The sequence below is a fragment of the Neofelis nebulosa genome, chromosome 4 (assembly GCF_028018385.1).
Source record: "Neofelis nebulosa isolate mNeoNeb1 chromosome 4, mNeoNeb1.pri, whole genome shotgun sequence".
Lineage (NCBI taxonomy): Eukaryota > Metazoa > Chordata > Mammalia > Carnivora > Felidae > Neofelis > Neofelis nebulosa.
This window is the reverse complement of record NC_080785.1, coordinates 47,339,226-47,354,395: the sequence shown is the minus strand read 5'-3', so window position 1 is coordinate 47,354,395 and position 15,170 is coordinate 47,339,226. Positions and strand designations below refer to the sequence as shown.

General features: G+C 58.1%; 1 protein-coding gene across 1 annotated transcript; it reads left to right on the top strand.

The window, feature by feature from the left end:
- The first annotated feature begins 1,807 nt into the window (after positions 1 to 1,807).
- On the top strand, positions 1,808 to 14,969 carry AQP1 (aquaporin 1 (Colton blood group)). The gene is made up of 4 exons (XM_058724688.1): positions 1,808 to 2,303; positions 11,595 to 11,759; positions 12,066 to 12,146; positions 12,876 to 14,969. The coding sequence occupies exons 1-4, from the start codon at positions 1,914 to 1,916 to the stop codon at positions 13,053 to 13,055; spliced, it is 816 nt and encodes a 271-aa protein (XP_058580671.1). The 5' UTR covers positions 1,808 to 1,913; the 3' UTR covers positions 13,056 to 14,969.
- Positions 14,970 to 15,170: the final 201 nt, after the last annotated feature.

Sequence of the window (15,170 nt, the reverse complement as noted above, 5' to 3'; positions counted from 1 at the left end):
AGGAAAGGATGTGGAGGAGGTTCCTGGAAGTGGCCCAGTCCGGCTGGCTCCCTCTCTTGGGTGGTTAATAAGGCACCGATGACCTCCGGCTGCCGGGCCTTGCTGAGCGTGCAGGGCCCTCTGGCCACCGTGCCAACTCCATGCCTTGCATCCACTCCATCCTGTACTTACAGGCAGTTAGGTGGCCACGGCTCCCCCCACCTCCACCCCCAGGGGGCCTCCTGCTCCCGGCAAATCCCCTGGGTGGTTCGTCACCGTTCCAGGGTGGCTGCGGCACGTGCCGCAGCCAGGCAAAAGGGTGGCCAACAGGGAATGGTGTCATCTTCGGCAGATGGCCCCTGGACACGAGGCCAAAGACCCGCATGCCCATTCATGCCCTGCCCTTGGCACATGCAGAACTTAGAGATGTCCTTCCCCTTGCTGGGCCTCAGTTTGCCACCTGTAAACTGGGGAGAAGTCAATACTCAGGAGCAGGACCGAGGACGGGTAGGCAGGAGGTGGGAGGAGAGGGCCAGAGAGGGCCCCTCCCTCCTGGGCCGGGCCTTGCCTGCCTCCCAGGGCCCCACCTGGCTGCTCTGTCCCTAACTGCACACCCTGACTGCCCCAGGCTGGCGGACGGGCAGCAGCTGCCTGCCCGTGGGAGTCTAGTTGCTTGCACAGTTTATCAGCTGCCTTTGGGCCTCTGGCTTGAGGCTGTGCAGGGAGGGCACAGGGTGGACCACAGGGGTCTGCAGAGCAGCCTCGTCCCTTCCCCCATCTTTCCCCCTTTGTATCTTGCCTCTGGGTCCAGTCCTGTCTCCTCTCTTTCTAGTTTATCTCTTCACCCTCTGTGTTCCCTGTCTGTCTCTCCTTTTCGGCCTGGCCTGGAGATGTCTCTGTTTCACTTCCACTTTTGCTGGGATTCTACTTCCCCTTTTTCTTTTTCATTCCCTCTGTTTTCCCCTGTCTGTCTGTCTGTCTTCCCTTCTCAGTCTGTGTCTCTGCCTCTCCCCTTATCTTGTGTCTTTTCTCCTCTTTCCTTCCTGTCTCCAGGCTAGGTTGCCGTCCCTTCTCTCTCCCCAGTGGTCTGCCGGCTTGCGGCCTTTGAGAGGAAAGTCCTAGACTGCTCCCATTTTCCCCACCTGCCCTGAAATCATTGGTTCAAATTTCTCCTGAAGCGTGAAGGCCCCCAAAGCCTGCCCTTGACCCCAGAGTGGAGGGTGGGCCACAAACAAGCTCTCTGTGCCTCTTAATGCCTCCGAGCCCCCATCAACTGGACCTGGCCAGTGGGTCTGGGGTCCGGGACATCCCTAAAGGGACTTCCAGTGGCCAGGCCTAGTCTGGGATGCAGGAGGCCCAGAATGCCCCCAGGGACCCCTGGACCCGGGGACTCCAGACTAACGCCACCCTGAGATGGGATGGGGATGCCAGGCAAGCAGTATCATGGTGCCCTGCCTCCAGGGAAGGCACTGTCCACCTGCTGAGTCCAGCCTGCCCCATCCAGTGCTCCTGGCTCTGCCTGCGGGCACCCCCTGAGCTTTGCACGTAGGGCAGGGACACCTGGACTTCTGTGGCCCCCTGAGTGGGGCCAACTTGGAGGAATTTCCCAAAGCCTATTAGAGCAGTGGCTGCCTCCTGCCTGCCTCCTTGGGCTGGGCAGGGCTGAGGGCGGAGGGAGAGAGGGAGGGAGGAGGGAGAGGAGGGAGGGAAAAAAGTTGGCAGGCCGACAGCAGTGCTGTGTCTGCATCCATCGCTGAGAGGAGGCCCGTGCAGTGTGGGGCGGGCCAGGAGCGAGGAGAGGCCTTCCTCCCTTTGTGCTCCCCCCTCCTCTCCTGCCCCCGGGGCCCTATAAATAGTCCCAGCCCGGGCTGTGGCTCAGCTCTCAGAGGGAGTCGAGCACCAGGCAGCGGTCTCAAGCCAAGCCCCCTGCCAGCATGGCCAGCGAGTTCAAGAAGAAGATCTTCTGGAGGGCCGTGGTGGCCGAGTTCCTGGCCATGACCCTCTTCGTCTTCATCAGCATCGGTTCCGCCCTGGGCTTCAATTACCCGGTGAAGAACAACCAGACAGCAGGTGCCTCCCAGGACAACGTGAAGGTGTCACTGGCCTTCGGGCTGAGCATCGCCACCCTGGCCCAGAGCGTGGGCCACATCAGTGGCGCCCACCTCAACCCGGCCGTCACACTGGGGCTGTTGCTCAGCTGCCAGATCAGCATCCTCAGGGCTCTCATGTACATCATCGCCCAGTGCGTGGGGGCCATCGTGGCCACTGCCATCCTCTCGGGCGTCACCTCCTCCCTGCCGGACAACTCGCTCGGCCGAAATGAGGTATGTGAGGTCGTCCCAGGCACCAGGGCTCTGGAACGGGGCAGAGATGACATAGGTCTCCCCCTCCACCCATTGTGCAGATGGGGACACTGAGGAGCCGAGGGGACAAGAGGCTTCTGGGGGTCATGTGGAGCTGGGGCTGGCGCTCAGCTACACCTGCAGCCCAGAGCCTGCTTTCTGCCAGGCACTGTGGGAAGCCGAGACCCAGAGAACAATAGTCTTGCCAATGTCCCCTGTGGGCACCTACTGTGGGGAATAAGCTCTGGAGGCAGCTAACCTTCGGGCCAGCGGTGCTGCACCTTTCGGCTGTAGTTTCTCGGCCCTCCCTCCACTCTGCCTGTGCAGCCAGCTCCCTCTTCCCACAGCCCGGCCCCCAGGAGCCGCTGTCCGCTGTCCCTTTGCTGCCCTGACCTAGATGCCGGGCATGTCCGTGTCAGGTCTGCCAGTGCGTGAGCAGGACCCAGGTGGGCGGCCCCACGGTCACACAGGGCCCCGAACGAACTGCCTTCAAGGAAAAAGCCCCTCCTGCTCCTTGGTCCCCAGGGAGTAGACAAAGATCGGAGGTGAAAACACTCTCTCGGCTGTTTGCAGGTGGTTTTCCTGGATTGCAGTGTGGGGTGGCGGCCAGCGTGGGGACATCTTGCCTCCTGTCTGGGCTCCATTCTCTGTCGCCAGGCACTGTGAGGCATGGCACGTGCGTGTGTGTGTGTGTGTGTGTGTGTGTGTGTGAGCGGTGTGTGCACGTGGATGCTGGCATGGGTCTCTGAGCTTGTGTAAGCTTGTGTGCCCCCGCGTGCGTCTGTGTCTAGAAGTGTGCCTGGGAGAGTTAGGGCCACTGCGTGAGTGGGTGGGGGTGTGTGCGTGTACCTGTGTGTGCCCACTGCTCCTGGCTTGAGTGGGGTCTGGGCTGGGGGCGCTGGTGGTAAGCAGAGGTTGGCGACTGGGTGGCAGCTGCTGAGAAGCATTCCTCCCGGGCCGCTTAGCACAGCTAATTGGCCGTTGGCGGCAGTTGCCTGCTGTCGCGGACCTGGGCTTTTCCAGACCCTCAGCCAAGTGCAAACTCAGACCTGGCTTGGGCCACAGCAGGGGGGAGTCTGGCCTGAGAGAGGCTGAGGAAGGCTTGGAGGGTGCCGTCCCAGGGAAGGGGAGAGTGAAGGAGCATAGAGGAGGAATCAGATCTACAGAAAGGAGGCTGGCCAGGCCCGGGCAGGGCAGGCGGGTGTAGGGACGATGAGGGAGCTGGCCAAGGGCTCCTCGGCGGGTGATTATATAGCAATCGTTCTCTCGCTTCCCAGCCGAAGTTCAGACCCGGGTGCTTCAGCTGGGGGAGGCTTGGTGAGGGCATGGCCTTGCCACAGGGGAATTAGCACTTCTTGTGTCACAGTGACACCTTACCCAGCCCCCTCTGAGGAGCTAACTGTGGCTCAGCCCAAGATTGAAGATTAGCCTACAGGCTGGAGTTTAGACTTTAGTCAGGGAAGACGTGGCCAAGGTGGGTAGAAGGGACAGAACTCTGGCAGGCCATGTTCCTCCAAGCCTCAGCCTCTCCAGAGGGGCAGAGCCAGGTGACTTTGGAGAGTGCCCCCTGGGTAGGGTCAGGTTCACGCTAGGGCTGGCCTGGGCGCGATGGGGGGTGGGGAAAAGGGCCTCGCAGGGGAGGGGTTGAATCTCTTCAGGCCTTCTGCCCCCTCTTGACCCTCCTTCTCAAGGGACAGGCAGGACAGGCATCTGTCGTCAGACCTTGCGCTCTAACTCAGGCATCACGGGCAGATGTGGGGGAGGGTGGGCACCCACGGTGTCATTTTGATCTGGCCACACCCTGATCCAGTGTCCCTTCCCTTCTCTGACCTCCATTTTGCAGAGTTACCCAGATGCCTGGGCTGGGCAGGTTGCAGATAGGGGGGGAAAAGGGATAAGCTCATACAGGGGCCAGCCCTGGTCTCAGAGGCAAGCACACCGTGTTCAAGGCCTGCTCCTGCTCACCTGTTGAGTTTCACTGGAGCTGAGGACCCTGAGACTCCAAGAAGGAACCCAGGTCTCTAGATCTCTCTCGGCCCTGCCCATACCACCAGCAAGCTCACTTTGCAGACTTGAGTTTATCAGCCTTCCCAGGAGGGTCTGGCTACGAGGAGCCTAAAAGGGGCCATACTGAACACAAGGTACTGAGTGTTGAGGTGGGGTGCAGGCACTCTCCTGTCCACACAATGGAAGTTTGAGGTCCAGAAGCACAAGTTCTAGGCCTAGGAACAGAGAAAGCATCTCTCTCAAGGCCTCCTCTGGGACACCGGACTTGGGATCTGAAGGGATCTGAAGGGACCCGGCAGGTGGCCTCAATGCCTCGAGAGGGGCAGAGACCAGTCTACGCAGCAAGTGACACATTCTTTCCCCCAGGCTTTGCTGGAGGCTCCCATAGCCCCTTGGGCCCCGGACCCCACCCTGGCCCAAACCTAGGTGGGGCCCTTTGTTGGCATGGAGATTTCAAAGGAAAATAGGGAAAGGAGGCAGGAAGTGGTTGGAGTGAGTCAGGGGGTGCCCCTGGGGGCATGGTGGGACAACTCTCTTCTCACTGAGTCAGGACTTGGGATGCACCCTGGAGAGACCACGGGCCTCTGTCCAGCCTATAGGATCCTGGCTGGTTCTAAGAGCCAAACCCCAATTTAGGCCCAAAGTGACAGTCTCAGAGGCAGGGGTTGGTGTCCCCGTCTCCCTCTGTCCTTGTCAGACACTGAAACACTTCAGGCCAACAAACTCGCCTGTGTGGCCCCAGTGTCCGTCTGTGAAATAGGGACACAGCAGGGTGTGGCTGGGCTCTGGAAAATGCAAGATGCTCCTGGACCTGGGAGTCCTGACTGTTAGCTGGCTCTTTTTATTCCTCCCCTCTCTGGCTCACTCACCCATGCTCCCTGCAAACCAAAATGGGACTGCTGGGGGCTGAGCTGGGGGCTGAGTCACCAGCTCCCTACCCTTGGCAGACCCTGGCGAGCAAGATAAGCCCCGTGCACAGCTGCCCACGATATGGGGCAGGAGGCAGGTGTGATAAGAGGTGTTGGGACTGTCAGAGCGGCAAAGGAACCTCTCTGCCTTTGAGCGGTGGGAAGGGCCTGGAAGGCTTTTGGGGAGGAAGCTCAGGTTCCATGGGGAACCTGAATGTGGAGGCAGGAAAAGGGGGTTGCAGGCAGAGAAAGGGCGGCACAGGCTGTGAGCACAGGCAACGCGGCAGTGGGAGGTCACAGCCTGGGCCTGGCCTCAGCCCTAAACTCTCCCCTTCCCCAGTTTCCCCAACCAAAGAGCCAGAGGGTTGTCCCTTCCCTGTTGGCCCCCTTCCCCCCCACCCCCGTGCTGGGCCACCGGTTCTTCCAGGGTTGAGGGCCCCTCTGCCTCCTCCAGAGCTGGGGGTGGGCTGGGGAAAGGGAAGCCAGTTTTCAGACGGATGTGCCCAGAGAGGGGGGCTGGGGGCTGGGTGGTGGTGCCACAGCTGGGACATATAATTACTGTTTCCAGCCAGAACCAGATGAGGGGGAGGGCATCGAGAGGCAGGAGTTTTGTGGTGGAGACTTCCCTCGCCACAGAAAATTCTGAGGCTGTTTCCCCTGTGGGGGCCCTCGGAGCAGCCCTGCCAGCCCCAGGCTACCCACCCCAATACCTGGCCTTAACCAGGGCTTGCTCTGTGAATCCTCTCCTGAAGGGGCAGTGCCACGAGAGGGGATGTGACCTGCTGGAGTGCCTCAATCTGAGGGGACTCGCCTCACCCTCACGCCCCTGGGTCACAGCCTTCCTCTCACACCTTGAGCCATTAGTTCATTGCAGGCCAATTGCATGTAGGGCCCTCTAACCTGAGCTCAGTCCCAGAGACTGCTCCCCACTTTCTCTAGGGCCCCACTCAGCAAGGGTTCCTTCAGCATTAGCCGCCAGGGCTTTCCCCAGGTGGCTTAAACGTGCCGTATGTCCACCTCTCAGGGACTGGCTCAGGGCTTCCTCTGTTCTTGTTGGTAGAGCCTCCCTGGGGGCCATGGTCCCTGCCCTCTGGAAGCGCCAGTGGGTCTGGGGTCTCCTGAATAGCTGGGACTGAGCCAACACACTCACAGGTGTCGGCAGGAAAATGTTGTCATGGCCATTGTCCCCTCAGCCAGGGCCTCTCCCCAGGGATGTGTGTGTGTGTGTGGGGGGGGTGCTCCTTGCCCACAGTGATGCTTAGGGGGATAAGTGAGGGGCTCTCTTTATGTAACCAAGGAGCTGCAGTTCTGTGGGGTTAAGAACCCCAACTCAAAAATGGTAGAAAAGCCTGGAAAATGCCCTGTTCCCATTAGCAGCTCCTTTCGGTGCCTGAAATTCCACCGCCAGGAAAACTAGAGAGGCAGATGTCTGCTCAGTGCAAAGAAGCAATTTTTATTTTTAATCAGGAAGGGGCTGCCACCAAGCCAGTAAGCTCCCTATCGTTAGGTGTCCAAGTCGAATCTGCCCGCAGCCAGCTCTGGGGGCATCTGGCTGTGTGGGGGTACAGCAGTGTGCCATATTGAGACCCCAGGTCAGATGGCTGTGTGGGAATCCTGCATTCAGGATCCTGGCCGGGAGGGTGACTGTAGGTCCTGGGGCTAGGGGTCCCATGTCAGGCAGGGAGGAATCCTGGAGACTGTCCGGGGCTAAAATCTGGGCCGAGGCTTCCACTTTACTGATAAGGAAACTGAGGCCACAGAGGCATTGAGATTGTGAGGTTGTATAGCAGATCACGGCGGGGCAGGACCATGCCCCCAGCCTGCCTCCCAGCCCTTGATTATTTCTGCTTCTCTAAAGTGCACGTGTTCACACTTCACTAACGTCCCCCCCCCCCCTCAACACACACACGTACATGGCACATAGGGGCATACACACGTGGGTGTAGAGAACATATTCTCAAGCCTGGGTGGTTCCACTCGGGCCCTGGGATCCTAGGAAGGTGGGGTAAGTGCTCCTCAATGGAGCCTCTTCCTTTCCCTGGCAGGAGGATGGGGACTGCCCTGGAGTAAGGAAAAGGAGGGAGGGAAGGAGGAAGCCATTACTTTGTGTATTGTTTCTTGTCAGGAAGATGAAATGGCTTCTGGGGGCAAATAAGGGCCCTTTGAGATCTGTGACTCTTTGTCCCTCAAGGGGGCTTCCTTTCCTCCTCCTTCCCTTTCCCCAGCCAAGTAGTGGACCCTGTGTGTAGCTGTGTGATACAAAGAGACAGGGCTGCACACTCAGAAATGCCATCAGACACACAGCACGGCCATACAGGGCCACATGTCACAGAGACCCCCAGGTGCACAGGGCCCACCTTGGTAAGAGGCGGCACCCTGTGTGATAGGGATTCTCAGAGAACGTTGAGATACACTGGCCAATACCTGACCAGTTCGTCTGAATGTCCACACGGGCTGAAAAAGAGTGGATATTCTCAAATTTGGGGTGGATGGCTTCACAGAGTTTCCTTAAATCAAACTTGTTAATTATGTGGCTCAAATCCTTCCTGTTTGTGCTATTTATATTGTCTGACTGCTTCAGTCCATCAGTTTCTACCAGAGGGTTGTTAAACTCTTTCACTCTGGTGGTGGATTGATCAAATTCTCCTTATATTCTGTCAACTGTCGCTTATTTTTAGGCTATGTTGTTTGGCGCATACAGGTTTCGAATTTATGTAGCTCTCTGATGGACTTTTTCATTCAATTATTTTGTAATAAGCCTCTTAACATCTCACGAAAAGGAAAAGGAGAGAGTTACACCCGGACACATCTGGTCACCTACAGATCCTGCAGGTACCAATATACGAACATACACGGAGGCACACACAGCCGTGGATACCCACAGGAACATGCACACAGGAATATCCATGAAGGAGTGACACAAGGGACCCACTGAGGTCCCCCTCACGTGAGTGCTGAGTCCTGGAGGCAGTGGGTGAGCAGGGCAGGCCTCGATGTCTCCCCTCCCCTGTTCTTTTAGAGTGTGTGCTCAGCGTGCAGCCAGGCCTGGTGCCTGCTGTTCCCCAAGGGCGGGACACCAGGGTGCCCAGGTCAAGTTGGGGCCCTGGGCCTAGGAAGCTACCTTGGTCAGTCTGTCCATGGGCAGCAGGGATGGCTCTAGGGACCCATTGTCTAAAATGGTCAACCCTGTCCCCCACCCTCTCCTGGGTGCTGGGGCACACTGGCAGCTAGACAGCCATCTTCTGCCTGCTCCTCAGTCCAAGCTGGGAATAGCCAGGTCCCTTGGCTGGGCGTGTAGACATCAGGACACTTGGCTGGGACAAGGATCCTTGCTTTGCTATCTTGTCCCTGGGACTCAGCCTCCTCATCCATTCTCTTACAGAGGCTTGCATGGCTGCCCTGTAAGACCCACAAAAACTAATGACTGGCCTATGGTCTCCAAGCTACAAAGCAAATAAACTAGCACTGGATCCAGAGAGCTTCCCTTCCAGGCTGCTTCTAGAGAGGATAGAAGTTCTGGAAAATTAGCATCATCTGCTACTTCTGTTGCTATGCAGCAAGTGTCCCCTATGAGGCCTGGGCAGCAAGATGGGAAGGTCTCCCTACTCTGTCCTCACCAAGCTCCCAGGCCAGGGGTTGGACGACCTACAGAGGAGGAAGGAGGGTTAATAGCGTGAGTGGGTAGCAGCAGAAATTAATTTCAGCCAGGGATAGGAGGAAGCTTCTTGGAGCTGGTGGGATCTGAACTGGGCCTTGACAGTGGGCGTAAATGGATTTGATGTGAAAATGCAGAGCTGGCGTCTTTCTGATACTTCACATTAAATGTGTGGATTATTCTGTTGTTTATCCTTATATTCATAAAACTGTGTTGTTGTTGTTGTTGTTGTTGTTGTTGTTGTTGTTGTTTGGAAGGGGGCTTAATCAGTGAAATATAAAGCTTCGGCTGGGCAAAACTACCTGGGGATGTGCAGACATATTTTTTTTTTTCCCAACACCAAGTGACCACAACTGGGATTAGCCTTATTTAAGCAATTGTTTCCGATTTAATGGGTTGTAAACAGTAACACATTTTGAATGTTTACCTACTTTTCCTGGACATCAAGTTTCAACAGACCTTTAACTATCCTTTTCAGTTCTGAATTATCAAGTTTTTCCAGATGTAAGTCACACAAGTGCGTTGGTGGTTAAAGCAGAAGTAGCCAGTAGATACTGAAGCAATCAGGGGAGGCTTCCTAGTGGTGGTGGTGATGGGTATCGGGAGAGGAAGATCGTCAACCTGCGTGGTTCTGAGCTAAACGCCCTGGGTGGTCAGGAAGGGGGTATAACCCAGAGTTCCCAGGGCGGGTGGCCACCTCTCCTGCTTCCTGTGGACTCAAGAGTGCTGGGCATGGCACCCGGCTCCTGTGCTCTGCTCACTTTGCATGAGAAGGCATGCCTTTGGGCAGAGCAGGGCCTGGGGTACTCAGACCTGGTTAAGAACTGCGGGAGGAGATGAGCTCACCCAGGCCCAGTCTGTGAGAGGGTGGGGAATGGGGAGTATAGGAGGCAGGAACCACTTAGAACGATGGCTCCATTAATCAGCATGCCAGGCCTGGTTTCAGGACTCCGGCCAGCTAGCAATTAGGCTGGCGCTGGGGAGCAGAGGAGAGAGCGGGAAGAGCAGGAGGGCAGCAGCAGGTGTGAGTGTGACGGGCATCTGTACAAGTTGGCCCGGTCACACCAACCTCACCTCCACGGAGCCTGTCCTGGCTCCAGGCAGGCCTCGCTCCGGCCTCCACAACCCTGTGCAGGGCCCCGCCCCTTCTGGCTGTCCCCCAGTCTGGGGATAAGGTGAGAAAGAACCAGAACAAAGCCACAACTGTCCTGATCCCTCCTGCCTCAGCAGCCCTTTCCAGATGCCCCGAGACACCCCCCACCATTGCCTTTGAAACTCTGGCCACTCTGGAAGGTGGGCAGGAAAAGCTGTTTTACAGATGGGGAAACTGAGGGTCAGACTGGGGAAAGGCCATGGCCATGGCAGCACAAGTAGGAGAGTCAGGACCTGAACACAGGGATGGGAACAAAACTGGGCATTGCCCCCCGGGCTGGCTGAGCTGAGGGGTCAAAGCTCTGGGGTCGGCCAGGAAAGGCCTAGATCTGGGGCTGCAACACAGGGGAGGGGATGTGAGTCACTTTCCCTGTGACCCAGGGTTGCAGACAAAGGCGGGAAGAGAATTGTTCTTGTAAGATGGCCTCAGGGTGGGGCTGAGAAAACTGGGCGTGGGAGTGGAGGAGGGCCCCCCACCTAGAGTTTTGTAAAAATGCCCTCTGGCTTTGGAGGATGCCCCCCTCATGCCCCCAGGATGAGGCTTCAAGTTGAGGCATATTTGGGCACACCAGCCCTGCCCTGGGGGAAGACAGCCCACATGGCCACATCCAGGCATCTTTGCCAGTGAGCCTTTGCTCACGTGGCCCAGCTCTCCTGTACGGGTGCCCCTGGCCCCTGGGACCCCCACAAAGGGGCGGGTGCAGGGGTCCCTGGGGAGGGGTCTCCCTGGTGCAGCTGCAGAGGGAGGGCTCCGGTGACCTCATGACGGCTCCCATTCCCTTCTTTTTCCATGACTCATGTTTCTAAAAGTGGCCCAAAAGCAAGTGGTAGCCAGACGGTGGTGGCGGGGCCTATGTGGCCAGGGAGTTGGTGGGGGGGGGGGGGCGTTCCAGGAGGGAGAGGGAGGGGAATGTAGGGAGGGCTGAGAAGAAATGGGAGAGACACAGAACCGGGAAAGACAGACAGAGGGTGGGTAGGAGACAGGGCAGGGCAGCGCGGGAGACCAGAACAGGGAGAGAGACTAAGGGAGCTGGGGCCAGCTGACTGAGGAAGACCCTTCTCAACTCTGGGAGTTGTAGATGCAGCAGGAGATGGGGTGGAATGTTCTGGACTTTTGGGGTGTGAAGCAATGTCTCCGGCCATTTGCTTCTCTGCTCCCTGCAGGGTTGAGAATCCCTGACCGTCTCCTCCCATGTGTGGGGCTTGCCCCTTGCCTATGGCTTCGGTACCCACAGGGCACTCTGGCTGGCTGGAGGTGGGCAGATGCCCTGCCTCACCCCAGGCTTCTCTGGCCTCTAGGCAGAGTGCTGCAGGGAGGAGGCAGGTACCAGGGGCTGAGCTGGCACCTCCTCAAAGTCGTGGAAGGGACAGAGCCTGGTGTCCACTACCAGAGGTGTGTTCTCGGGAGGGGCCTGGGCCCTTCTGGGCCTAGCCAGGGGCTGATGTCATGGGCTTTGAGGACACCAAGTTGCCTGGGCCCGGGGGGGCGGGTCTCAGACAGAGTCCCTACTCTGCCCACTCACCCAACCTCCCTGTCCCTCTCTCCTACAGCTGGCCCCCGGTGTGAACTCTGGCCAGGGCCTGGGCATCGAAATCATCGGCACCCTGCAGCTGGTGCTTTGTGTGCTGGCCACCACTGACAGGAGGCGCCGTGATCTCGGGGGCTCGGGCCCCCTCGCCATCGGCCTCTCTGTGGCCCTGGGACATCTGCTCGCGGTGAGTGTGGGGTCTTCCTGGCTGGGGGTAGGGTGGGGAGAACAGGGCCAGGCAGAGGTGGTCGGGGTACCCTCTCACGGGTAGGGGGGTGGGATGATCAGCAATTTGGGGCTGGGGATAGGGTCCTGCTCAGGAGAGGGCAGCACAGGGACCCCCTGACCATCTTTCTGGGTCAGCGTGCCCCTCTTTCTGAGCCTGATTGTTACCCCCCTGTTTTCTCTCTGTGTGTCATTGCCTCGCCTCCTCTCCCTCTGTCTGTGTTTCTCTGGCTCTCCCCCTTCTGCCTCCCTGCCCTTCCCCTTGCAGATCGACTACACAGGCTGCGGCATTAACCCCGCCCGGTCCTTTGGCTCGTCGGTGATTACTCATAACTTCAAGGACCACTGGGTAAGGGGTCTCACCATCCCCTGGGAGGTGGAGGTGCCGAATGGCAGTTCCAACTCCACCCTGCAGCGTCCTCCCTCATCATAGAGGCTGTGGGAGACAGACAGGGCCAAGGAGATTGGAAAACCAAGGCCTGACATGGGGGTGGTGGGATCAGACTTCAGGCTGGGCTGCTGCCTGCCAGCATCCCAGCGGCACCCCATTCAGGGTGACCTGGGGCAGGCTCCTGGCCCTCGTGGTGCCTGCATTTCCTGAGCAGTGAAGTGGGGCATCGTAGCACCCCCCACTGGGGATAGCACTGGGACAAGTGGCCTCACCGCCTATAGGTTGAGCTTAGCACAGAGTCAGCACTCCATGGACATAGCTGTTCTTACTGTGGATGTTTCTGTCTCAGACCAACCTTTGATCAAACTAGATGTTCCTGTGGCCCTTCCGAAGCTGGGGAGGGTGGGGCCGTGGCCACCCTGAAGAAGGGGCTGGTCTGGTCACACCAGGCACCCTGAGTTGGGGCACATAAAGGCAAGGAGATGCCCGCTACCACAGTCCTGGCTTGGGCCAGCTCTGGAATCGGGATGTTGGGGTTCAACACCGCCTGCCTCTAAACCCAGGCACCGGTGGGAGAGAACCCTTGCAATGGGGTCGGCGCGGGGGGTGGGGGCGGACTCAGGAAAGGCGTCCCAGGAGAGGAGGCTTTCAGTGGACGCCCTCTGAGCATGCCCGCTCTGTTCCTAGATTTTCTGGGTGGGGCCATTCATCGGGGGAGCCCTGGCTGTGCTCATCTACGACTTCATCCTGGCCCCGCGCAGCAGTGACCTCACAGACCGCGTGAAGGTGTGGACTAGCGGCCAGGTGGAGGAGTATGACCTGGATGGCGACGACATCAACTCCCGGGTGGAGATGAAGCCGAAATAGAGAGGCCCTGGCCCGGGCACCCACGCGGGGGCGGGGCAGGGGCGGGCAGAGGGAGGGGAGGGGTGAAATCCATGTCGTAGACACTCTGACAGGCTGGCCACCGTCACTTCCCAAAGAGCCTCCAGAACTGCGTGGTCAAGCCTGATTTGGGGCTGTTTCTGTCACTTTCTTTCTCTTTCTCTGTTTCCTGGCCTCTGGGCTTCCTGAGGACCAAGATTTACCAACCACTCACTCCCTTGAAGTCACGGAGGAAGTGAAAGAGAGGGACCCACTCTGCTAAGGTGTCCCCTCAGAGTGTGATGGAAGGTATGCCAGAAAATCCCTCTCATCCCAGAGTTGCTCAACAGTTCACCTGCTGCAGGTGTCTGGGGCGCCACCGTTATTGCTTTGTGCCTTTGGGCGTGGCCCTCCTTCTTCCCAAACATGCACTTTGTCCCCAAGGGTGCTTTGAGGGGAAGAGATCCCAGGAGGTGCAGTGGTAGGGGGCAAGTGGCACACAGGCTTCATTCTTGCAGTTTGGCTTGCTTCTGGCTCCGCCTGCACCCCCCCACCCCCCAAACTCGCTGTGCGACCTTGGGATCGTCCATGTCTCGGGGCCTCAGTGACCCCATCTGTAAAGTGGCAGGGTCAGGGAGAGCCATGCGGGCCTGAGGCCTCTCTGTTCTGTAAGTGTAGATACTCCGTGGGTTCTAGAAGATGTAGTATGGGGCAGCCCTTCTTCCACTTGCCCTGGTTCTTTCCCAAATGTGTAGCTATTGTAGACACCTGTGTGAACACAGGGACACATGCATACATGTTTCAAAGCAGAGGCAGTCCAGGCCGTGAGAAGGGCTCCCGGGGGAGCAGGGCTGACCCCCACGCAGTGGGGACAGGGTCTGCTATCGCGGAATGAGGCCGGCGGGCACGCAAAGGAGGAATACCCATGTTCTTCACTGAGCTTTAGTTGACTTTTCTCACCTATCATTGCATCATCTCGATCCCCGTTCGGTTCTCCACTTCCTCCTGGCGGTGTAGACACAGCTCACGCTGATGCAGGTGTGTGTTTCTTAAAGGGCAGTTGGTCGTCTGAAGCCCTAAGCCTGAGGACAGGTGACCGTGGTGCGGATCAGCACACAGAGGCGAATGGGCTTTGCTGGACTCTTAGAGGGGTTTCCAAGCCCTCAGCTAATGACGAGGGGAGAGGAGGAGCAGATCCCTGCCCCCCTTATTGCTAAACTCCTGGTTGGAGGCATTTGGGCAGCCGGGAGATCTGCACAGGCTCCCTGTGTCACCCCAGGCACAGCCTTCCCTTGTCATTTACCTGGAGGGGACAGTCAGCCCTGGCCTGATGAGGTAGCTTACCAGTGCAGCCCAGGGACAGTTCAGAGTGCAGGGTCTGCTTCAGGGGCAGCCATCTACCTGGTCTCTTCAATCCCACAGGGCCAGAGCAGGTCCCCGGGCACGCCTGGAGCCACGATGGTGACAAAACCCAAGTGATTCAATCTGCAGTTTATCCCAAAGCAGCAGGACAACCAGGTGACCCTTAATGGTCACCAACCCGTCACAACATCTACACACTCCATTCCCTAGCAGGGACTTCTAGCCCTTTTAACAGATAAGGAAACTGAGGCCCGAGGTCCCACAGCTAGTTAATGATTTGGCCAGGCCTGGCAACCAAGGCCATGTCTCTGGCTACTCCTTGGACCGTGAGACCGACCCCTCTTATTCCCAGCTGCTCGGTTTCTGCCTGGGCGGTGGTTAGAAGCCAGGAGGGGTGAGGGCTGTGCTGGAGGGGAGCGGGGGCAGACCCACTTCCTGCCTGGTTCTCACTGCTGCATACGAGACTCTGCATCTGTCTGCTCTGCATATACGTCTCTTTGGAATTGGAATTTCATTATATGTTAACACAATAAAGGAAAATGACTTGTAAGGTCATCGAGGCTTCCTGTAGTTTTTCTTCTCTTGGTACCGTGTTCCCAACAAAGGATCTCTGGCTCCCAGAGGAGATCGATGCCCACTCTAGGGACTCAGTCTGGGTGGGGGGAGCCACTGCTTGCCCTCTTGCCCTCAGGATCTGTACTCTCAGTGGGTGGACACAGCCTCACAGGACTCCATCTGAGCAACACAGGGTCCTGC

Bases quoted from the DNA above. Each gene is read 5' to 3' on its own strand.
- AQP1 (XM_058724688.1), top strand. From the start codon at position 1,914: ATGGCCAGCGAGTTCAAGAAGAAGATCTTCTGGAGGGCCGTGGTGGCC. The intron at 2,304-11,594 runs GTATGTGAGGTC...TCTCTCCTACAG, and splicing joins ACTCGCTCGGCCGAAATGAG to CTGGCCCCCGGTGTGAACTC. The intron at 12,147-12,875 runs GTAAGGGGTCTC...CTCTGTTCCTAG, and splicing joins ATAACTTCAAGGACCACTGG to ATTTTCTGGGTGGGGCCATT.